This window comes from Pteropus medius, unplaced genomic scaffold, assembly GCF_902729225.1.
Source record: "Pteropus medius unplaced genomic scaffold, Ma_sr-lr_union100, whole genome shotgun sequence".
Taxonomy (NCBI): Eukaryota; Metazoa; Chordata; class Mammalia; order Chiroptera; family Pteropodidae; genus Pteropus; species Pteropus medius.
This window is the reverse complement of record NW_024344374.1, coordinates 2,815,074-2,841,116: the sequence shown is the minus strand read 5'-3', so window position 1 is coordinate 2,841,116 and position 26,043 is coordinate 2,815,074. Positions and strand designations below refer to the sequence as shown.

At 37.0% G+C, this 26,043-nt stretch overlaps 1 protein-coding gene and 2 pseudogenes across 3 annotated transcripts in view; all 3 read right to left on the bottom strand.

Annotated features, from left to right (window-relative positions):
* RAD23B (RAD23 nucleotide excision repair protein B) overlaps positions 1 to 21,319 on the bottom strand; it is a 44,411-nt gene extending 23,092 nt beyond the window's left edge. The window contains exons 1-3 of one of the 3 annotated variants that reach the window (XM_039870648.1): positions 20,909 to 21,319; positions 3,892 to 3,973; positions 1,714 to 1,793 (exon numbers count right to left, since the gene is read on the bottom strand). In XM_039870648.1, the coding sequence (XP_039726582.1) occupies positions 1,714 to 1,793; positions 3,892 to 3,973; positions 20,909 to 20,974 (228 nt within the window). In that variant the 5' untranslated portion in view covers positions 20,975 to 21,319. Of the gene's footprint in view, positions 1 to 1,713; positions 1,794 to 3,891; positions 3,974 to 19,952; positions 19,985 to 20,908 lie in introns of those variants that run through there. The other 2 variants (XM_039870650.1, XM_039870651.1) reach the window with 2 other exon arrangements.
* Positions 5,789 to 5,904, bottom strand: LOC120608811 (uncharacterized; annotated as a pseudogene).
* On the bottom strand, positions 6,032 to 6,147 carry LOC120608815 (uncharacterized; annotated as a pseudogene).
* Positions 21,320 to 26,043: the final 4,724 nt, after the last annotated feature.

Below are 26,043 nucleotides of genomic sequence, written 5' to 3'. Positions count from 1 at the left end.
AGCTTTTTCCTGTCTTCTTTGTAATAAGGTAATTTTTCATTGCTCTCGTAATGCCTAACTATAGCAGTCTTCTTTCTGTTCTAACAGCTGGCCTCTACTATTAATTTGAAAATAAAACCACCACTAATATCACTAGAATCCTATATAAAATAATAAGCTTGGTTCAACCTTGGCTCCAACTGGGTATTCTTCAATGCACGCACAAATTCTGAGACCTATCCTGCTTAATTCTTAGTTATGTTTTAATAGTCAAGGGTACTATAATACTAAAGGAAATAAGACCAATAACAATACATATCCAAATGCAGTTACCACATTTTCCATTATGTTCCATGTATGATAAAATTAGATGAGACAATGGATTATTATTCTGCCCTAAAAAGGATGGAAATTCTGGCACATGCTACAACATCAATAAACCTTGAAGACATTATGCTAAGAAAAATAAGTCAGTCACAAAAGAACAAATACTATATGATTCCACTTATATGAAGTATGTAGAACCTGGGGAAGGATAGATGGAAAGTTAGTATTTAATGGGTACAGAGTTTCAGTTTGGTTAGATTTAAAAAGTTCTGGAGACTTATGGTGGTGATGGTTGCCTAAAAATGTGAATGTATTTAATACCACTGAATGGTACACTTAAAAATGGTTAAATTGATAAATTTTGTTATGTATAATTTATCATAACTAAAAAAAACTAGTAAGACAAAGTTTCTTCATATGATTCTATTCCTCTGTATTTAAAGTTTAATATTTAATTAAACAGTAAGTGCCTAATTATTGCAAAATTGATGATACTATCAGTTACTTTTGTTCCTCAGTACAAAATTTATTTGTTCAACTCTATTTTCTACTGCATATATCAATATTTTTGTGATTAAAAAAACCTCTGCATTTATTCTATTTACAGTCTTTGATAAGTGGTTTCTAATTACCTATATAAACCAATTTTCAGTGCTATGCAAGTAACACTGTTCTTCCCAGATTATGACAATTCAATCCTGAAAATTAATGTCATGAGTACTACCACTTTCTATTTGTCTAAACTCTTCACTGCATGCTTATGTATCTTTAAACAAGCATAAAAATAAAACAAAACCTCTGAAAGAACCCATATTCATTCTCTGCTTTAAAGAAAAATTTTGGCTTTTATAAACTGTCCCAAATATACTTTGGTCCAATAAATCACAAAGAGTCCTGTTAAAAATTTCCTCACAATAATCATTCCATCATTTTTTTAGCTGCCTTTTCCTTTCTTTAGTTTCTAAAAAGCTATCCCATCAACTAAGAAATAACTCTGCTAAAAAACCTTGAGGTGTGTGTGAGGTCTAGTACATTAATTTAACAAGTCTCCTTAAGGCATCCTTATTAAAAAGTACAAAATAAGAAACATTAGTTCAATTTCTAAGAATTGCATTTTCTAATACATAATTAGTAATTTTATAATCCTGCAAAACCTAAAAATTTTAACATGACATTTTACATAGCAATTGTTTTATTTAAAATTATATTCAAACTACAAATGTATTAAAATTATTAATTTATGGTTGACCCAGGGTAAATTGTTAAAATCTTTAAAAAACAGTTAAGCACACACCACTATGGATGTGCATAACGATATTCATTAAAAGTGTAAAGACTGACCTTGGGATCATTATTATTTAAAAAACTCACACGCACAAAAACATACAGAATACAGCTGAAACTTACTTTTGTCACCATAACCACCACAAAGTTTTTCTCATCAATTTTATATTCTTTTAGAGCAGTATCATCATTCAGGATTTTGCCTAGTACATTAACAAAAAAGAAAAAACATGTTATTTAAGGCACAGTAACCTTTGTCTTATATACAACTGAAGTTAAAACAATCACCAGCATCAATTCTATCAATACTTTTCCAAAAGAAAAACATTAACCTAACAGACAAGATAAATATAAATGGAAAAATAGTATATAAGCAAAAGGTATAAGCATTTGACTAACAGATATAAAACACAAGTATAGTATATAGATATCCCAAGCAATTCTTAAAGATTATTTCTTATAATAAAAAGACCTGCTGGGTAAGGAAATATTAACTAGATCCTGAGAAAAAAGATCATAAAAACAAATAAAATTCAATAATGAGATTGCCCAAGGATTCCCTCTAGGGAATAACCTGTAATCCTTCTTCATGGGAGGAAAGAGAAAAGAATAAACTTCTTGCTCCCACAAATATTAGATACCTGGTAAAACAGAAATGCTCCAATGCTGTAAAAGTGAGATACGAATAATAAAAAGTACTTTGGAAAATGACCTGGTATACAGAAATGACAAGATGGTATGGAACTGAGTAAGGCACAAAGAAGTACACAAGATTTTGACCATGCTGAAGGTCAAATGGTAGCTCAGGATTCCTTTTCCTTTTTAGTTTTCCATTTAAAAACAGGTAATGAATCAAAAACTGTAAGCATTAAGACAGAAATGAATAGTGTCTCTACTTAACAGGAGGAAAGCAGACCAAGACAAGGAACTAGAAATTCTAGTTTTATGTCTGCTACCAGCTCTGCCTTTTTGGGATTCTGATTCCTGATTTTGAGGTTAGTGTTTCCTTTAAGCCATCTCAGTTAAGAAAATACTACAAAATTGTTATCTAGGAAGAAACAAGAACCTATGGGCAATCTGACACCTATCTAACTGACATCTATAATGACAAAGTTCATTTTGAAGAACAAAGAAGAACATTTTCTTCACAAAAATCGCGTATCAAGTCTATTTTTAAAATACATTTTCCTGGTTACTAGTGAGGCTAGTAATACAATTTCCTATTCATATCCTTTGTTGCTCTTTTTACTAGGTCACTCTTTCCTTATTGATTTCTAAGAGCTCTTTATATAATCTGAATATTAATCTTTTCCTGTCACTTATTTATAGTGTTCTTTGATAAATAAGGTTTTCTACGTTCTTCAGCCAATTTTGGCATTTTATTTTATACAAGAGTTAAACTGAAATTTAATTTCACAGGAATGATTTCAAGTACATCAAAAAACATAATTAGTATAAATGGTTTCAATTTCATTTCTGGGTATATACCCAATGAAAACAGGATTTCAACAAGATATAAACACTCCCATGTTTACTGTAGTATTCACAATAGCCAAGATATGGAAACAACCCAAGTGCCCATCAAAGATGAATGGATTAAAAAAAGATGTACATGTACACAATGGACTATTTGGTCATGAGAAAGGAAGATATCCTCCCATTTCTGACAAGATGGATAGAGCTTGAGAAGATTAAGCTAAATGAGATAGTTCAAAGATAAGTACTGTATGGTATCACTTATATGATATGTGAAATCTAAAAAAGTTAAAACTTGTAAAAAAAAAAATAGGAGTAAAATGGTGGTTACTAGGGGACTGGTGGTAAAGGGGGGCTAAGAGTGATGGTGTTTAAGGGCACGAACTTGTAACTAGTAAATAAGCCGGAGAGAGCTAATGCACAGTATAATAAATATAGAAAATACTGTACTATAATTGTCACAAATGTGTTTACAACAATCATATTACAATATGTAAATGTTATCAAAACATGCTGTATACTTTAAACTTACAGAGTTACACATCAAATTTATTCAATAAAAATGAATTAAAAATACAAAAACTTACAAAAGATGAAAATGAACAAAACTAACATCATTAGATGGAGAAATATACAAAGCAAATGTGAATAAAGAGGAATGAATATTAATATATTCAAATGACTGCTCGTTTACTGTTTCCATCTGTATAATCATGTTTCTGACAGAATCAATTTGTATGCACTACAACTCATAAGATGATGATATCTAAAAGAATGTCACTGTAAGAAGAAAATGGCATATTCATTTCAGTATTTAATCCATACCTGCATAAATTAATTTTTGACCTGCTACAGGAAAGGCATCTTTCCCCTTTTCAGATTCAATCTTCTCTTTCAGTGCTTTCACCTACAGGAAAAATAAAAGATTTTGGAAAGAGTCTAAGTAACAAATGACAATCCAGAATCTGAATGATACAATAAAAATTTTTTATATATATTCATACTTCCAGAAGATCATTCTTTACAATATTATACCAAGACTCTTTATGAACTCGTTATTATTCACAATAGGTATAAACTTTGTTTACCACAGACTTTGTTTGCTACAGACACATAGATTTTTAAAAAACTTTACCAGTTAACTTGATAAATCTATTTGAGGGTTTCAACATCAAAGCATTTTGATTCTCATTATAAAGTTTATGAGCTTATTTCCCCACACAGTAAGAAAGTAAAGTTATCTAACCTAAAAGGTCGAAGAAATAAAATGATCTCATCTACAACAATAATAAAAGTTAAATGTGAATGTTAAAAGGAAAATGATTCACTTTAAAAATGGGTAATGTTTTAAGAGTAAAGACGATGATGACATTGATCTCTTTGGATCTGATGAGGAGTAGGAAAGCAAAGAAGCGAAAAGGTTAAGAAAAATATGCTTGTACAGTATGAGTCAAAGAAAGCCACAATCCTGCATTTGTTGTCAGGTCTTCTATCTAATTACATGTGAAGCCTTGGGATCACGAGACAGATATGGCAAAGTTAGAAGAGTGCATCAGGAGCATTCAAGCAAACGGCTTGATCTGGGCTCTTCTAAACTAGTTCTAGTGGGGTATGGAATTAAAAACCTTCGATACAGAGTGTAGTAGATGATAAAGTTGGAATAGATATGCTGTAGGAGCAGATCACTACTTTTGAGGGCTATGTACAGTCCATGGACATGGCTGCTTTCAATAAGACCTAAAATTCCCCATGGAGCATTGCTTTTAAATAAAAGCTTAAAAGACAAAAAACAAAACGAAAGGAAAAAATCCCACATAATTTCTGAAGATGGGGCCTGGACATCCATATTTTTAAAAAGCTTCACAGCTTCACAGCTTCACAGCTTCAAAGCTTCAAAGTTCAGCCAAAAACTACTTAAATGATCTTGAACAAATAGCTCAGTTTCTCTCAGCATCAGTATCATCTTTAAAGAAGGACTGGAATATAGTAGATGATCTTTATGGTCTCTTCCATTCCTAAAATTGCATGCCAGTAGACTCATTATGAAGTATTTAGAAAATGAGTCTAATACATTTCTGAAACTAACTGATCAGAAAGTAAAGTGACATAGGAGCAAAAAAAGGCAAGGAGAATAATGGAACTAGCTTCATTACTTTAAAGGAACAAGAAACAAGGGGGAAAATTCTATTTCCTTCTTTTTCCCAGAATACTTCTGAAAAATGTCTAAGTTGATAGTTCTAAGCTTTAGATGAAAAACTGATAGGAATACAAAGAGAGGGTACAATTAAAAAGTGATAGTGTATTCTTCCAAAACGAAAAAAAGATAGTAATGTTTATATAGCTTCAGATATATTAAAATACACATTTTTACACAATCCTCAAAACTCTAAGACAAATATCATTCGCTTAATTTTATAGATGAAGAAATAGAAATAAAGAGGTTAAATCTCCTCCCCAAATCACACTGCTATTAAGTAGTAGCTGAAACCTAAAATCAACTCTTCTGACTTCACACTTTGGATCAGAGTATTTTGCAAACACTATATAAATTGCCCTCGCTACATTTGATCTTCCTAAAATGGATTAGTAGCATCAATGCTACTCTGATGGTCCCTAGAGTAGAATTCATAAGAATCTCAACTCACCACTTTCTACTGTTCCAAATTTCAAAGGTAAAACACAAGTAACTTTAAAAAATATATATATATTTTTTTATTATTTATGCCTATAGCACCTGGTCTTCCTAGGTAGTCTCCCATCCAAGTACTAACCAGGCCCGACCCTGCTTGGCTTCTGAGATCAGACATCAGGCTTGTTCAGGGTGGCATGGCTATAGACCATGGATTGTGGCTCCACCGGGGCGTGAACTCAGGACCTTCTGCGTGTAAAGCAGATACGCTAACTGCTACACCATGGAACCATATCCCTTTTTATTTTGTTATTTTTAATTATTTCTTATTATTTATGCCTACAGCACCTGGTCTTCCTAGGTAGTCTCCCATCCAAGTACTAACCAGGCCCGACCCTGCTTGGCTTCTAAGATCAGACATCAGGCTTGTTCAGGGTGGCATGGCTGTAGACCATGGACTGTGGCTCCACTGGGGCGTGAACCCAAGACATTCTGCATGTAAAGCAGACGTGCTAACTGCTACATTATGGAACTACGTCCATAACAACTTTTTAAAAAAGCAATCAGAAAATGTGATCTCAATATCAGTAAGCTCTGGATATAAATTCCATGGTAATATCCAATTCAGTATATTGTTCTAGTAAACGGTAAACTCTATGCTGGTTGTGGTTCAGAATAAAAAGGTACAAGGAGTCTACAACTTCTTTAATAACTCTATATTTGTCTTGCTTTAAATAACATTTATGTTGTTGACAGTTCTGATTTTACCTATATAGTCAGTTAGCACTTTATGATAACAGTGGGAAATAAGAGGTGCTATCAAATTTCTGAGATAAAGAAACCTTTAAAGACCATCTAATTAAACCACTATATTGCTAATGGATGCTAAGGCCTAGAGCAGAGATTCTCAGGGTGTGGTCCAGGAAGCTGTGGAAGTTCTTAAGACCCTATCAGGTGGTCTGCCAGGTCAAAATAAATTATTTCTTTTTCCACTCTCATCTTGTCCTAAGTTGAGTTTTCTAAAGGCTACAAAGCATGTGATGTCATAAAAGACTAAATGCAGAAGCTGATGTGAATCCATCTATCTTCTATTAGGCAAACATTGAATAGACTTGCAGAAAAGGAAAACATCAGTCTTCTGTTTTTCATTGTTTGGGAAAATAGTTTTTCATGCAAAAATATATTAATTATAACATTTAATGGGTTTATTATTTTTAAATGAACATTTAAAAATTGTTTTAAATTTCTAATACAGTAAATATCAATAAATACAAGCATACTCTCTTCCCATAAGCAGACTTCTGAAAATAGTTCACTATTTACTTGACCCAGAAAACCGCACAAAATCATGCAAATCAAGAGGTTCGAATCTTTGTGTTTACTTTAAGAACACTCATGAAACTGCCCAGGCCATCAAGGGTATGCATATCTGAAAAGCCACCAAGTATCTGAAGGATGTCACTTTACAAAAGCAATGGGTACCATTCAGTCCTAACAATGATGGAGTTGGTAGGTGTGCCCAGGCCAAACAGTGGGGCTGAACACAGGGTCGGTGCCTCAGAAAGGGTGCTGAATTTTTGCTGCACGTGCTTAAAAATGCAAAGAGTAATGCTGAACTTGAAGGTTTAGATGGAGACTCTCTGGTCATTGAACACATCCAGGTGAACAAAGCTCCTGAGATGCAGCGCAGAACTTACAGGCTCGTGGGCGGATTAACCCCTGCATGAGCTCTCCTTGCCACAGAGAGATGGTCCTTAAAGAGAAAGAGCATACTGTTCCTAAACCGGTAGAGGAGGCTGCGCAAAAGAAAAAAATGTCCCAGAAGAGAAACTGAAGAAACAAAAACTTATGGCCAGGGAGTAAGTTCAGCATCAAATAAATGCTAATAAAAGTAAATAAAAATAAAAATACATACATACAAGCACAGAGAGAAAAGTTGTCTTGGAGCCCTCAGTAATTTTTAAGTATAAAGGGGTACAGAAAACAGAAAGTTTGAGAACTGCTATCTTACATGCTGACTTGCCCAAAGTCAACTGAGTGGTGACAGAGCTTTGTTAGAGCACTCTGGTAAATGATAAATTTCTTTCCATGCTTTTTTATTTGGAGAAGAAAAAGAGATGCAATATTTATAACTATGATCGCTTGTTTGGTGAAAATCACAAATTACATATTAAAATAGAACGTGTCACTGTGAGTGAATCTAATTCTCAGAACAGTACATAGTAGTTTAGCACATAGTGCTCGATTGTTGTTTGCTGAATGAGTCAATTAACAGCATAAAAATATGTGAAGAAAAAAGGAAATAAAAAAGAAATATATGAAGCAAAAAGTAAAAGAAATAAGCAAGAATCTCATTCCTTGACAGGTCAGGATGAGTAGGCAATTAAGATTGATGTAACTGATACATACATGTATTTTTTCTATCCAACAGAAAGTATTTTTACTTCTAGCATCAAGAGTATATTTTAAAAGTTTAGGCCACAGGAATATTTCAATATTTTTAAAGGCCTAAATAATGGGTCCACTCTCTAGCTTTGTATGTAAAAAAAAAAAAAGAGGGAATAACAACAACAAAAAACCTTCATAAGTAGGACAAACAATAACAAAACACTTCCGATCATTTACTAGTCACATGTGCTTCAAAGAAACAAAACTATGATTAAAGAATATTAAGAACATAACAATGAGAACCTATAAAGTTTAGCTAAAAAAGTAATCAAACTGACACTTAAAGTGTTAATTATTAAACAAAGAAGGAAAATTAATCAACTAAGCATACAACTTGAACAGAAATAACAAGACAAATACGAATCAAAGAAATTTAAAAATGGTAGAAAATGGTTCTTGTGACAACAGAAAAATGGACATGTGACAGGCGCAGGCAATTCACGACTACACTATAGGAGAGAAAAGTTCAAAGTTATTAGTAACCAAAAGCACAGATTTTATTGTCAGACATCTTTAGTCGAACAGGCTGTCATACTGGAAAAGACTGTCTTGAACAATTCTTGGTGTTAAGTGTGAAGAGATACATTCTCAGAATGAGTATCAAATGATAAAATATTCTGAGGGCAATATGCCAAAATGCCTAAACTTTTTTGGTCATTGAGTGGGGGGGTGTGGGAAGGACGGGGCATTCGACCCAGCAATACCATTTAGGGTAATGTATCTAAGAAAATATAGACTTTGGAACAATGTCAAAATTTTGGCATTGTTCCTTAACTTGAACAAAATGATCTTTACTTCCAATCCACTTAAGTCATCTAGTAGTCACAGGACATAGGTTGAATCCTATTATCCCCGAACTGTTCTCTTTTAATATGTAATCAACCTCCCATTCCTACCAGCTCTCCCAATTCACTACACCTGGCCTTGCATCTCATTAATAAGACTTTGGTCCCTAGAGCCTCTACTTTCATTTTGACCTTTACTGCCAGCTCTATATAGCACAGACAATAATGCCACTGCTTCTATCACTTTCTTCCTAATATCACAGACTTGTCTTTCTGCTGCTCCTGCCAGGCAAAATTTCATATTTGGATCAACACAATTAAATCATCGGTAGTCATCACATTTAAACCACTCTGTGGAGTCACACTCTCCTATCTCACTTCGCTAACAAATCTCACCATTAAATCTCACATATCTGACTCCCCATCCACATTTATATAGTCTTCTAAGTGCGATTAGAGGAACGATACCTTCAATCCTGTTATTCTGGTTAGCCTGTTCCTCTATTTTCCAAGAAGGTATTTCAAACCTGCACTCACTCTCTAAATCTGTTCCCAACACTATCTCTCACCTCCAGCAACAGATGACCATTTCCTACTTCATTTAAAACATGGAAGACATCAGAGATCTCATTCTCAACTTTCTACTACTACACTGGCACTTTTTTTTTTTTATTTTTGCATTCAGATCCACCTAATCTCCTTCCTAAAGAAAAGAAGTATCCCTCTTTCAAACTTAATTCTTCTCTGTCCCCTGGTTCTCCCTCCAGTGTTCTTCAGCATCTAGCTAGATTCATTTTTTCCTACCCTCCCCCTGCTTTATTTCCAACTTCTTCCTCAAAGCCAGTTCATTTTCTATTCACAAACAGACCCAATTCTCCATCATCTTAAAAACAAAAAACCTCATAACCCCTTGTCTCCTGCCAGCTACTCTCCTTCCCTTAGTCTCAAGCATTTTTTTAAAAAATTAACTACACACATTACTTACTGGTTACCCTACACCTATTACTGAAGTGTGCAAAACAGTGCTGATAAACAGATGCATGGACTTCGTTCTCATTTTTGCTTATTTTCTCCAGTAGTGCCTACTCCCACAATTCTATTTAGATTGCATTTACCAGTATCACTGATTTCAGCAACATCATAATCAGACACTTCTTAGTCCTTCCCTACCTTACCTGACCTATCACATTTGACAATACTGACCTGTCTCTCCTTTTCCTACTGTCTTCCTCTGGCTTCTACAACACTATTCTTTTCTGGTTCTCCTCCTACTTCTCTGTTTACTCCTTTGTGAAATCCTCTTCCTTGGTCGCCCTTTAAGTGTTGTTACTCAGGGTCATGCCTAAAGCTAACTTCTCCTCTACATAAACTTCCAAGATAATCCATCTCATCTACTCACAGTTTTAATAACCATCCAGATGTCATCTGTATCTCTAGCCCAGTTATATCCTTTCAGTTATGCATACCCAAACTCTCCTAGACACCTTTACTAGATATCCCACAGGCATTTTAACTCTTTTTGTTGAAGGATGATTTCTAGACTACTTTGTCTAAATCTTCCCTGACCCAATTAAACTGAGCATACTTTTATATGGTTTATAAAGAAAGATCTCTCTGGATGTTGCAAAGAAGGAATAGGTCCCAACTCTGTACGTGGTTTCTCCTGGGAAAGTTATGACCAGCAACAGATGCAGTTATGACTCCTATAACTGTGCTAAGCTCCGTGTCAATGCTCTCATTCCAATAAATCATCTCAACAGGATGGATCTAAAACTGAGCAATACAGTCCCAGTAAATAATCAAGGCTAATGAACAAGAAGCAGAGACAAAACTTTCATTTGTTATTACTTCCTAGATAATGAATGGGAATTCATCACTGACAACTAGAAACAAAGCATGGTTAACATTCAAATCTTTTTTCTAGCCAAACTTCCCTTACGAAATTGTGCACTTTAAAAGAAAAACATACTCAATACCCAAAATGAAACATAGCTGACATGGCTTTTTTCCCCCCAAAAGGGAGACAATCACAATAATACAGTTTTAATGCACTTCATGGATTTTGCATTTTTATGAATTAAAGGCAAGACCTTCCATCAGCAGAAAGATTACGACACACTTTACTGCGAAACTCGCTTTACTGCAATAGTTTGGAACCAAACCTACAGTATCTTCAAGATATGCCTACAGTCTATTAAAAAGTGCCAACACAAAAGCTGATCGGTTATCCTTTTTCATCCTATTCCCTTGTAAGGTGCTTGTCTCTTTTTTCCATATTCCTCATATCAAATCACTTATCCAGTTCCGACTCATCATCTATTTCCCAATGTGAACACTACATTGTATCCCATGGCACTACCCTAATTCAGGCCAACAACCATTAAAAGTAGTCATTTTCATTCAACAAATTTAAGTTGTATGTTTCAGATATCAAAATATCTTATATCTCCGAGAACAGTATGATGTTTTGCATGTCAGTCTTCTTACACAGCACTTTCGCATAAGATTTCTAGAACTACTGCTTGATTAGATCAGCAATTGAATATTTATAATAACCCAGCTTCCTCAATGTTACAATATGCTTTCCTCATTACTGTTGTGACTGCATTGTCCCTTATTACTATACATAGAAAAAATAATTATGCAAGCTTTAATAGCCCTGAAACATAGCAGCTAAGTGAATAATAACAGCTCATAGGTGTCATGTACTTACCATGTGCCTGGCAGTATACAAAGAGCTTCACAATATTTAACTCATTTAATCTGTGCTAATCTCTATTTGAATCCTGGCTAGTTACTCATATGCAAGTTGGTATTTGTGAACAAATACCATTGATATTTGTGAGCTCTGATGTAGACATTTTTTGAGGCAACTGCCAGCTTTTGATTCGATAATTCTGTATCTAGAAATCAGTGCTAAAAAGATGCTCAAACACTTCAAAGACATATGAATAAAATATGTGCACCACTACATTATTTGTGATATTGAAAATCCTACGTTCATCAATGGTGAAATAGTAAAATACGTTATTGCATATGCATTCATTCATTTGAATACTATGCAATACAAGAATGACGTCTACATATGCAAGGCATTCACTGTATGCATGTGCATATGAATGAATGAAATATTTACAATTATTTTTATGGAACAAAAGCGAATTGCTAAGCAATGGGTTTTTTAAAAACAAACAGTGTAGTTGTGTTTATGGATTAAATGTAGGTATAAACAAAAAAGACTAGAAGTATATACAGAGTCCACAGTGGTTACTTAAAGCAGAGGGGCCCAAAGCCTTTCATTTTTTATTTTATTTACTTCATTATTTTAGTAATTTAAGAGAAAATTTAGAGTTTAAAAGAAAAAAATCTCATTGCACTCCCCCAACCACTGCTTACTAGTATTACCCAAGAATATACTGCAATTTGGGGAGATTTCATTAAAAAAGAAAAGTCTGAGGCAGTAGTTCTAATACTACATAGACTAGCAAATTAAAAAAAAAAATAATAAGAGCAACTAAATTTTGGTAATTAACCATTAACAAAAGGAAAGAGAGTCCCAAAGCCAAATATGTTTACAAAGGGATTTCACAGATTTACACTATGGATAAAGCTCTTCCTTTCCTTTTTAGTTCACTGGGAAGTATCCCTCCATTTGAGAAACTGGCACAGGCACCAAGGAGTATTTCCTGAATTTCTGCCCAAAGTAGGTTCCTGCTAATTCTAAAAATGGAATCTACTATAAAGCTATCAGTTGAGTTCAGTATAATAGGTAAAATCTCCCCACTGGACACAGGGAATGAAAGAATGTAGTATAAGAAAAGTGATTTTTTTTTTAATTGAATAACTTATGTACATATTCATAACACATGGACAGGCAATTCATTCTTAAATTAGGGTTATGATCCCAAAATCTACTATTGACAATATCCATTTTTCCCCACAGAAACTATTTAGGCTGCTAAGCCAATTCATGCTAATTTAATCTATTCTATTCTAAAATATATTTCTAAAAGTATGATTTCAACAAGACCAAAACAGGCAGAGCTTGAAGACGAAGTAGAAAAGTAGAAATTCCCAAGATACCTGTAACTTTTAAAGTTTTAAATAGGCAGAGAATGGATCTAACGTACAACCAAAAAGCCACCTACCTAATTCAACCAGAAGTGTGTGGGGAAGGGAGAGTGAATGACAAATAGTTTTTATTTACCTGTTGAAGCATCTAGGACCTGTTCATATGTATTAGTTATTTGTAGCCAGTGTACCTCCTCTGCTGGAAAAAGTTTATGTAATATTTTAAAGCAGGGGTCCCTGGGCCATGGACCAGTACTGGTACCAGTCCATGGCCTGTCAGGAACTGGGCCACAGAGCAGGAGATGAGCAGTGAGCAAGCAGGAGATGAGCAGTGAGCAAGCAAGCATCTGTACTTGCAGCTGCTCCCCAGCGCTAGCATCACCACCTCAGCTCTACCTCAGATCATCAGGCAGTAGATTCTTATAGGAGCACCAGTCCCTGGTGCCAAAAAGGTTGGGGAACCACTGTTTTAAAGTTAAAGTGTTTACAAAGCTCATTCGGCTATAAAATTAGCTCTTTGAGACACTACAGAAAAAATTTATTTACCTAAACTTAGAGGGAACAGATGGTGTGGTGTCCTTCGGCAGGATTCACTGTGCTATGGCAGGCTTAAATTTGGCAATTCTTTCCAAAAGTGACAAATTTTATATATTACCCAGCAAATAATTGCACAATTTCCAAGCTAAAAAAGGCAGAACACTGCTTTTAAAAACTGTTTGAAATTGCTGATTACGTCAAGTTGAGAGAATGAGAATACCTCATTCACACATTTTTAGAAAGGGTAGTAAAAAGATTGATCAATAAGAAGCTGATAAAAGCAGAATTTGTTTTAAAAAACTGCATAAATTTCTAATTTCACAATTCACTAAAAATTTTCAAATCCATGATTTCACCTGATTTTCACATCAACTCTATGAGGAAGGTCGGTAAGTTATTATTACTATACTCCTTTTTACTCATGAGAAAAGAGATGTAAGTACTGTGCTCAAGGACACAGGACAACTACAAAGTGGGAGAAAACTCTCTAGTTTAGAAACGATACGATGTATTTGAAAGAGAGCAAGACGCAGAAAAAGTAAACACTCAGAGCTGCTCTTAAGTTTTGCTGTAAGGAAGAACAGAGAAATGAGGCAGTAGCTAAAGAGATATGAGGTATCAAGGGAGGATTTTATTAAAATCAGAGAAATGTTTGTATACTCTAGAAATGGAAAAATCAATGATGCAGAAGAGGAAAAAAAGAATTGATGGAGTGATGTCCTTCATAGATGACAAAGTAGCAAAGACACAGCAGCAAAGTGGAGAAATGGCCTCGGCACCAACCACAACAGACAGCTATCTACAATAAAAGGAGACTAGCAGGTAGCTCTGGTGGGCCCGTGTAAAAATTCTGTCCCAATTGTTTCTATATTCCCAATAAAACCTAAAATTTCGATAAAATATGAAATGCAGGGTCATCAGCTAAAAATAAAGAGAGATAGTATGAAAAATAAGGAGGATAATCTGCCTACAGAGCAGTGGAAGAGTGAATGGCCCAGTGAAATAAATGTATGTCTATCAGGCAGAAGTAAGGGCCTAGTTAAGGTTAATGTTCATAAATTTAAGTGAGACAAGTCAGTGTGGCTACGTGTTCATCTTCTAGCTGCATAGGTACAAGCACAAACATACAGTTGAATTTAATCACATTTGGGGTTTTCGAAGCAAGAACAATGTGTGAGTGGACCATGTTGCCAAACACTGTCATGGTTCTAAGCATGCTATGTATATTATCTCAAACTCACGTAATCTTCAAAACAACCCTATGAGGTTAGTACTTTCAGTGGCCGTATTCTAATTTTACAGATGAGGAAACAAGCACATAATTAGGTAACTTGCCCAAGGTCATGTAGCAAATGCTACAGCCAGGATCAAAACTCCTGGCTAAAGAGACATGCTATGCTGACCCTTGCAAGAGGGTGATTATAATCATTGGCCTTACTTGTAGCTGGGCAAGAGTGAAAGTGATAACATGTAGGGAAGAGCAGTGAAAAGAAGTATGAATAAAATGGATTATAGGTCTCATTAGAACTGGAATCAGAGGGAAAGTAATGCAGGATATCAAAAAGAGATAACTGGGAATGGGGAAAGAGTTACAGCTAATGGTAGCGATATGCACTAGTTAATACTCGTGGGACTGAACAACTGAGGAAGAGTAGAAGGAAAGATCACTAGATGAGAAATTAAAGAATAAAAAGCCAGGGTATGGGCAAGACCATCTTTCAGAGCTATTGAAACTATCAAGGTCATTGACTATGTGACCCCAGGCCAAGTGACTAATCACTGTGGTCTTCCTTTCTTCTTTTTAAAACATACACTATTATATACTTTTTACAATTCTAGTGTGGATTTCTTTTTTAAATAACGTCTACCACATGCTATAAGCTCTGAATTATTGTGATCATTTTCACGTTTTTAGCCTACAGGGAAAAGCAGCTCCACTAAGAAAAAGAACAATGTTGAGGATAATTAACAATATATGTCTTTAGGTACTATTTCCACTTCATCTCCCATTCATTCTTCAATCCACTCAAATCTAATTTCTGATCCCATCACCTCAGAGACTACTCATCAGAGATGCTAATAACCTCCAAGTTGCCAAAACCAAAGGTCAGGTCTTTTGTTTTTATCTTACTTTTGATTTCTCAATCATTAGACACATTTGACCCTTTCCTCCTAACTTGAAACATTTTTTTTTCTTGGATTCTTCCTACCTCAAAAGTTACTCCTTCACTGACCTCTTCACTATTCAATCTTCACAAGTTAGAGCAACCCAGGATTCAGACCTAGGCCTCATCCTATTACCCAGCAGCAACATTTTCAGCAAGGTTCCTCAACTCTAAAAGCACAGATGTTAATTACATACAGTGAATATTTCAGGCATTAGAGCTTAATTTTCTCAAGGAATGAACATTAAAAGACTATTGGATGATCTCATCTGGTCCCATAGACTGAAGTTAACCATATATCCTGCCTATTGTCATGTCTCTATCTCCAGCCTAAACTTCTCTCTGGAAACAAGATCCATAACAAATCTCCTTGTGATCTCCACTTGGATGTTTAATAGGTATCTTAAACTTAAGTCTTGAGTTCCCACCCCAAACCTGCTCCTCTCCCAGCCCTCCACATCTCAGAAAAAGAACACAAGTATTTACATAATTTATACAACCAAAATCTAAATTTTATCTTTGATTTCCTAATTTTCCCACTCCAACCCATCAAAAAATTCTCTCAACTCTACACTCCCAAACATACCTCAGATCCATCCACTTCTCTTCATATAACTCCACTTCTACTTCCTTGGTCAAAGCCTCAACTGCTTAAGGCTACTGCTTTCACTCTTGCTCATCCTACCTACCATTCTCCATGCAGCTTAAAATCCCCCAAAGGCTATTTTACCTTGAAAACCCGCAGTTGATTACAAAACCCAACAGGCTCTGGCCCTTTACCTAACCCTCCAATCTCTAATCTCTTCCCCTTCCCTGACCTCACCTACTAGATCAGCAGCACAGGCCTTTTTTGATTCCCAAAACACACTCTCTTAAAAGGTCTTTACCTATGGAAAATCCTCTCTTCATCTCTGAGTGCTTAGTATTATTCAGAGCTCAGTTTAAATGTCACTTTATTCAGAAGGGTCTTCTGCAACCAGTCAATTTAAAAGTAGCCACTCAGTCATACATGATCACATTACCTCACCCTATTCCAATTCTCTACATATCTCTTACCATTATCTGGTTTTTAAAATTTGTTTTTTAAATGATTTATTTGGCTAAAATATGTGCACCGTGACAGCAGGACCTGACATTTAGTTAAGTACTCACAAATATAAATAAATCAGCATACAAACAAAAGGGATTACTGACTTGACAGTTCACCATAAGAATGTATTCAATTCATTCAAAAATCTTTATTAAATGCCTTGTATGCCAGGTATAGAAAGAACAAAAGTCTGGTGGAAACCCTATGAGATTTCCCAGGTACTTCACATATTTTGTTATACCAGTATGCCAAGAAACCTTAGTTTCACCTCTGCAGTATGGTATTTTAATACATTTACTACTCCATGTTTTAATAATCTAGGAAACTTCTATAATAAGGCACTATCTTGAGCACAACTATATTAAAATGCAATAAACCAAAATAGGAACAATTCAATAATAAATAATGGCTAGCAAATTCCATATGCAGAACAAGTATCAAAGCAATATTTTATAACATAATCTCCAGCATTATACAGGTGAACTGCACAGGGAGGTAATTCTTTGCAGATTACTGTACAGCACCCTAAACATGCTGTCTATAGTAATTAAACCTACTGTATCTTTACAATTCTCTTCAACAACTTCCAGTATATATAAGCGGCTTTAGTGTCACTTATATAGTAATATAATCACATTTTAGCTTGTGCATTTAAAGTTTCATCTCAAGCTTATTGCTGTTTTTTTTTTTCTTCCCAGTTACTGAAAGCACATAGTGGCAGGGGTTAGCAGATGATTAAAGGATTATATCTGTATACCACATACTCTTTTTCTTGTCATCATTTTCAGTGATACAATAAAATCTGTACTGTATTACAATAATCTCAATTTTTCTTCTCTAATCCATCACCAGTAGTTAGATTTATACTTTACACCATAGTCTAAAACATATTCCAAATGGATGAATGGGTTTAATGGCAATACGAAAAACTAAGAGACTTTGGATCTGAGCTTAAAAACGATGTGTACTCCACTTAGATGTTCACCACACCACCAACCTTTAGAATTTTTAAGAATTGTGTATGAGTATCAGTCTAATAGATATCTTAAAATGCTTTAATTACATAGATTATTTAAATTTCTCCTAATTTTTTTACAGTAATTCATCTATTTAAAATAGAACGTCAGAGTGAAGAATATTCTTTTAGCAATGGTCTCCCCATCCCACCTTCTCATTTTGTTTCTACATTATCTGAATATTTTGAGGAGATGCACTACAATTTTATAATAAAGACTGTTTTGCAATGGTTAACACTAAAGGTGGTGCATGGTAATTAATGGTACAAAATGGCTGTTAAAGTTTTGTTAGTTTAAAAAAAAAAAGGGAGGACTTTCAACATTCAAAAACTAAAGCAAATACAAACACCTTAAAAACAAATCCCCTTGCTTCTTTCACTATGTACATCCCCAACTGTATAGCTCTAAGATACAACTAGGTCAATCAGGTTTCCGGAAGATCCAGACAATTCCCACAAGTCCCTATACTCCCCAGTCCTGCCAATCAAAGCTCACTAAACATTAATATTTGTTCAATAGATGAATCACTCCATCATTCCCTTATCTCTCAGTCCTTTCACTCGTTTTTTTGCTGCTGCTCATCTCAAGCTCTCATGAGTGTCTATACTGGTCATTTCAAGTTAATTTCTTCAGTTCATTCTAACCAAAAATCAAACAAGGACAAACCTTTGAACAGGCAAAATGGAGAGCTCAGAGACCAAAATTTGTTCTCATTTTATGTGGATTACCCTACAGATCTCACTAAATTCCATTTTTTTCCTATTTTTAGACCTATTTCTAATATCTTTGGTTTTTAGTCTCATATTCTGTACCCCCAAAAAAATTAATTGAAAAAAACTGCTACAAAGATAGAATTAAAATATTTCTATCTTGAAAAATATTTCTGAAATTTAAGTCCATTATAATGAAAACCTACAAGTCATTTTAATGTAAATGTTCCATATACGACTGATTAAATGTTTTCATTTCTTGCCCCAGACTGTTAGTTTTTATATTTATATAAATAGCAACAAAATTATATTTAGACAAATAGCAACAAAAAAGGTAAAGAAGCCACTATAACAATGAGCTTTCTGAAAATATACTTCTAAAAGTATATTTATAATTCGTACAACTAATACAGTGCCTTGGAAATAAACTGGAAAATAGCAAATATAGTTAAGAATCTATACAAATACAATATTAGCTCTTAAGATAATGTATGTAAAGTGTCGAAGGAGCTATACAAATCTTATAGAACAAATATTTCAGTGGAGCTGTATGCAGAAAGTCACTAAATAACTTCGCTAAACCCAGATATTTAAAAAAAAAAATCCTTTGTTGCAATAATTCTGGAATTAATTCTGAATATTATTAGCTGGTAAAGTTCCTGCAGCACCAACATTTAAATACTACAAAAAACCAAAAATCAAATAGATATTTTATTACAAGTTTTACCTGAAAACATTAGACAGCTGCATTTTAACTTTCATCCTCTAACTTACTTTAATACACGCTAAGCAGTAAATATTTAAGAATTTGATTTCTGTTAGTAATACCAATCCACAGGGTGCTGTTAATTACTTCTGAAGACACTGAGGTTTCTGATCTATAATTGATATCCCCTGCACCTATAACATTTTATCGCATAGCATACTTCCAAACATAATTAAATATCTTGAAATAAAATAATTTTGTGTCACACTTCCAAAAAGATTGGAAACTGTTTCTTAAATAATTAAAAGTATAGAAAACTTCACGTTAAATGAGGTAAACATATGTCTTCACTCAAAGGTATCCACTGATGAATAATCAATTCCATTTACTGACCACCAATTAAATACCATTTAATCGTCACATCTCTGCAAGGTAGGTACACAGCAAATAAGTTACAAAGCCACAAATGAAACTCAGGTCTATTTAACACCAAGCACCTCAATCCCCACCAAAAATAGTTAACTATTTTTTTTTTAAATATACGTGAGCAGAAAGTTGTTCATTTAAATTTAGTATTATGACCATTTTAACGGTGTAGAGAATGACAAGTCCCTAACATAAGCAGTAAATTTATACTTATGGCATTTTCAGATTCTTGGCATAAAGTTGTACTGATTTCAACATAGTGGCTCTTTTTGCAGTCACAGAGAAGATGGCCTGAGAACTCACCACGTGGACTTCTGAAGTGTTCAAGGGTTTAACTGCAGAAGAGATTCAAAGCTTTTATTTTCTTGTTTTCTCTCTTGAAATGCTATCATTTGGGGAGTGAGAGGAGGATGTAGGATTCCAACTCCTACAATTCTAAGACTTCTAAAGGGCCCGTTAATCAGGAGTTGAGTCTAAGCCTGGATTTGAAGAGCACTGAAGAAAAAATCTTCATCACCAAACAGGCCTAAAAGTGCAATCTATGTATGCGTCGCTTCCTTGGCGGGAGAACTGCAGCCAAAGGATTTTCTCTGTCTCTCTGTACATATATAATGTAAATAAAAGGGTTGCCTATTCTGGGGGGAAGAGGGCCAAGAATTCACCTTACCCACCACTCACTCTGCTGCTGACGGAACCTGTTATCTTTTTAAAAACAGTTATCTCCTTTACCACCGAAAGCTTAGCGCCTAAACCCGGCCACGCAGGGACAGTGGCGACGCCTACATCTCCCTCCCCCGACTATGCACCCATCGGAGTGCCCCGTTCCACCGCCAAGGAAACTCTGACCGCCCCCCGCCTGGACCCACTAACGAGAGCTCCTAGGCCGGGGCCTCCTGTACCCCGCGTGCGTCTGCTCCACGCTATCTGCCATTAGGGTTTGGGGTTCGGCCACTGCTTCCCCTTACTCCTGCCACAAAGCTCGTGGCTGACGGCCGCACTCTACAGAGGCCGGCATCCCGGGCCCTGCCCGCGCCCGCAGCCCACAGGCCTCATCCAACGCCTGGGGCCCGAGCCCCACGCTCGCTGCGCCCTCCCGGGTGAGCCTTGGGCTCTTTCCACTAGCGCGCACCGCCGGGCCCTCCTGCTCAGAGCTGAGGCGGGGACGCCGCGCCGCCCTCCCGCTCAGGCCCGGCGGACCCCTCGCGTTTCCCGCGGCTCGTGCGCGGCCGCCCTCTCCCCGCACTCCCCGCCTCTCGCACCGTCTCCTCTGGGTCGATGTCGATCTTGAAAGTCTGCTGCTGGAGAGTCTTCAGGGTGACCTGCATGGTGCCGCCGCGCAGCTCGGCTGCCGGGCCTGCTCCGGGTGCTGGCCGCTGGGCGGGGTCTGTGGCCTGGCGGGGCCCCGGGGTTGCCCGAGCTCCTCGTGCACTCGGGAGGAAGGCGGTGGGGGTGGGGGCTTGTCACATTCGCCCTGTGGAGCGGCCTCTCCCCCAGCACTGGCCCCGGGCCGCGCCGCTGCCTCCGCGACTGCGGCCTCCCCCACGAGCTCGGGCCGCCGTGCTTCCTCACGCTTCCGGCGCCAGCCACTGAGTCTGCAGAAGACGCAAAGGGCTCTTTGAGACAAGCTGAGAATCCGCTAGCTCACCACAGGCTGGTAGCCGCCATCATCGTGACTCGCCGAGACGCGCCCCCTCCCCCACCCGAAAAATCTGGGGGATGGGGCCAGGCGGACGAAATGCGCAGGCGTAGGTTGCAGCGAGGCTGCGCGCAGGCGCAGATAAGAACTCCGCCCCGGAATTGGCGCGCGGCGGATTGCGGCTCTGGAATGTCGGCAGCCTGGATCGGGCGTGCGCAGGCGCAGTTACTGTGTCTCACGGCGGCGTGGTGGGGCTCTCGGGGGTTCCTGGTCGCGTCTGCAACTGGGGCGTTCTCGTGCCCGCCGCTGCTCCGCCTACGTCCAGACTCCGCCCGGCTGCCCGAATTGCGCAATCGGTAGCCGGGGAAGCGCTACGTGGAGACCTGACTAAGTGGATGCAGAGCTCTGGAGCTGGGGAACTAGAGGGCGGTAGGTCGGGCGGGGCTTAAGTGAAAGGATCGTAGTCACCACAGTCATGGGCCGGCGTTTACTGGGCTCTAGCTGTGTAGCTAAGCCTTTGTGTTGGTGACTGATTTCTTTAATTTTAGAGAACACGGACTTTAGCGTCAGACTGCTTGCGTGAACCTTGAACCTAAATAGAAGGGCCGATAGTAGGAGGTCAGGATATATCACTCTTTGGGGCAGAACTGTCCAATGGTTCCTCATCTTACCCAGAGTAAAAGTCGAAGTTCTTAGAACAGGATGCATAGCCCCTGACTCTCACCACATTTTACAGTCCCGTCTTGCTCTTGGCGGTGTTGGTGGATTGTACGCACATGCTCCCTCCCGCCCGAGGGCCTTGCACTCGCTGTTCCTGCCCCCAGAATCCTCTTTTAACGAATATCTGGGTGGCTCGCTGTTTCTTCTTCGAATCTTCGCTCTAATGTCACCTCAGTGAGGCCTACTCTGGATACCTGACTTAAAACTGCAACTTCGCTAGCTCCATTATCTGGCATTTTTTCTATACTTTTTATAATTTTCTAATTATCTTGCAGTGTACATCTTTATTATATTTTTCAGCTTTCTCCTCTCCTGAACCCCAGACTGAAACTGCACAAAAGCAAGTTTCTTGTTTTGTTAACCGATGTACCCCCAGCACAAAGAAACATGCCTGGCACATAGTAGGCATACAAAATATTTGCAGAATGGGTGAATGTGCTTCTGGTTCTTCATCGGTATGATTAAGATAATAGCGTCCATCTGTATTGATTATGGGGCGGGGGATGTTGAGTAATGTATGTAAAATCTTAGTATGAGGAAGGTAATAAGCAGTCTATAAGAAATTAAGTGTTAATAGTATGCTTATTTACAGATAAGAAAACTGAGATATAGAGGTGTTGAATAATGTGCCTGGAGACACCATCCTAGGAAGTGGCTGATTCAGAGCCTTTGTTCCTAGGTGTCTGGCTCCTTCAGCCTCTTAATAGGGCACATTAAGGCGCTTCCTGTGGCACATTTGACTTTAAGTGGTTCAGGTATAAAGCAAAATCAAAATTAGACCACTATCTATGAGTCCAATATTTTCCTGTGGGCCAGATAGAGTGTCACTAGTTTGCGTTCCGTGGATACTAGGAGTTCAGATATGTTTCTTCTGTGCAACTTTCCCTAACTAACCTATTTACCCTTCACAGCAAATATCTACCTGTATTGTAATTCAATATCTAATCTTCTGCCCTCTGTCTTCCTATATTTCTACTGTTTGTCACCAGGTGATCTCATCTTGTTCCTTGTTTTGAAATACCTTCAGCCTGACTTCTCCCCTTAGCTACAGAGTTAGCCAATTGCCTATGCAATATCTTCACTTAAAATAGAACAAGCCTTTGATATTTAACACAGCCAAACAGAATCATTTATTTCCCTCTGGATCTCCATTCCCCCCCTGAAAGCTGCTCTTCTCCCAGGTTTCCCCCCATCTTAGTTCATGGCACCATCATCTTAATCAGATTCTCAGACCAAAAATCTAGTCATCATCCCTGAGATCTCCTTTCTCCCTTCCTCCTCCTCAACTACTACATTCAGTCCATTATGAAATGCTGTTAACTTTATTCTGCATATCCAAAAATTCACCCATTTCTCACCATTTTTGCTTCTACCACCCTAGGCTAATCCATCATTGTCCTTCTCCACCTGCCTCCCAAATGGTGTCTCCACTTCCACTCTTTTCCCCCAACAGCCTCTGCAGCAGAGTCGTCTTTTTCAGCTATAAATCAAATCTCATCACTTCTATTCTTGGTACCTAATTACACTTTAGAATAAAATGCAAACTCTTTACCTAGCCTTGGAGAACTCATATTTTCTGACTTCCTGCCAAAGTCTCTGACCTCATCTCTCCCTCTCTATCTCACTGCCATACTTCTGCACCACCTTCTTTCATCCCTCAAACAGGCTAAGCTGGTTTTAGTTTCCGGGACTTGCAGTTGTGGTAACTCAGCTTGAAACTTAGTCTTCCCATATCTTTAAATAGCTAACTCCTTTTCATCATTCAAGTCCCAAGTCAAATTCTACTTCCTTAGAAAGGACTTCAACGACTTTCATAATATTCAATAAACATATTAACCCTTTACTCTAGGCAAGGCACTGTTCTAGGTACTTTACATGGATAATCTCATTCGAGCCCCACAAAACTCCATGAGATAGGTATAGCTTTACCCTGGTTTAAATTTTTTCATGGATCTACCTGAAATTATTATTTTTAAAACTTGTTTATTGTCTGTCTCACATTACTACCTACTTCCTATGTCTGCTTCTTGGAGAGAGGAACTCACTGCCTTATTAATGGCTCTTTCCCCAGCACCTAGAACAGTGCCTGGAACATAGTAGGTGCTCAGTAGCTTTTGTTGATTGATTCCCAACTCAGACGTGAGCTCTATGAGGACAGGTATTGTGTCAATCTCGTTCACAATGGTAACTTCAGAGTCTAGCACAATGTGGATGTTTGAATACATTGGAAAAATGGTGAAGTCATTTTAGTTAAAGTTGACAACAGTTTTAAGAAAATGTGTGAAAAGTAGAATATGCTCAGTGATTAAGAAGATAAGATAGTAGAAAACACCCAATCAGAATAGCAACAAGAAAAAAAGAATCCGAAAAAATGAGGATAGTTTAAGGGGCCTCTGGGACAATATAAAGTATACCAACTTTTGCATCATAAAGATATCAGAAGGAGAAGAGAGCAAGCAAAGAATTTAAAACCTATTTCAAGAAATAATGACTAAAAACTTCCCTAACTTGGTGAAAGAAATAGACATACAACCCCAGGAAGTGCAGAGTCCCAAACAAGATGAACCTAAAGAGGCCCACAGCAAGACACATCATAATTAAAATGCCTCAGGTTGAAGACGAAGAATCTTAAAAGCAGCAAGAGAAAAAGTTACCTACAAGGGTGCTCCCATAAGTCTGCCAGCTGATTTCTCAACAGTAATTTTGCAGGCCAGAAGGGATTGGCAGGAAATATTCAAAGTGATGGAAAGCAAGGATCTACAACCAAGATTACTCTGCCCAGCAAAGCTATCATTTAGAATCTAAGGACAGATAAAGAGCTTCCCAGACAAGAAAAAGCTAAAGGAGTTCATCACCACCAAGGCAGTGTTACAAGAAATATTAGAGGGACTTCTTTAAGAAGATGGAAAAAGAAAAGGATAAATTTGAATAATGAAATGCCAATAACTACATAGGTAGCAATAATTAAATGTAAATAGATTAAATGCTCCACTCAAATGATAGGGTGGTTGAATGGATAAGAAAATAAGACCCTTACATATATTTCATACAGGAGACTCAGATCAAAAAACACTGCAAGTAAAGGGATTATAAAGATGTTTCACGACGGTGGAAACAAACAAAAAGCAGGGGTAGCAACAAAATAGACTTTAAAACAAAGGATATAAGAAGAGACAAAGAAGGACCCAGTAATCTCACATAGGGTATTTATTTGAGGAAACCCAGAAGACTACTTTGAAGGGACATGTGAATCCATATGTTCATTGCAGCATTATTTACAATAGCCAAGATAAATGGAGGCTACTTGGGTGTCCATCTATCAACGGATGAATAGATAAAGAAGAGGTGGTACACCTATACAATGGAACATTACTTAGCCGTAAAAAAAGAATGAAATTATGCTATCTGCAACATGAATGAACCTAGAGGGTATTGTGCTGAGTGGAGTAAGTCGGAGGGAGAGAAATGTTGTATGTGGAATTTAGAGAACAGGATAAACAACAGAAATAAGCTTGTAGATACAGAGAGCATTTTGATGGTTGATTGGGCACTGGGAGAATGGGTAAAGGGGGAGAGATTGAGGTACAAATTCGTAGTTAGACAATAGTCATGGGAATGTAGAGCATAGCATGGGGAATATATTCAGTATTGTAATAACGTGTCAGGTACTGGATTTATTGGGATGATCATAAGTTACATAAATGCCTAATCACTGTGTTGTACACCTGAAATATAATATGTGTCAACTATCATTGAAAAAATATAAAAATTAAAAAAATATGCTGTATAGAGTTGTAACATTCACACGTTTCTTGCTATAACTACTATCGTCTGCAGAAAAAAGGGGAGGCGAGAGATGATGCTCCACATATTAATGTGTATTTTTTAAAAAGTAATCTTTTGTTCATGGCATTAAAAAAAAAATTCAATAGTATAGAAAAGGAACAGTTGCAAATAAAAATCCTCCTTCCCCCTTCCTAGAAATAATTGTGTCTTTAGAAATTTTCTAGATAGATACAAGAATATAGTCCCCCAAAT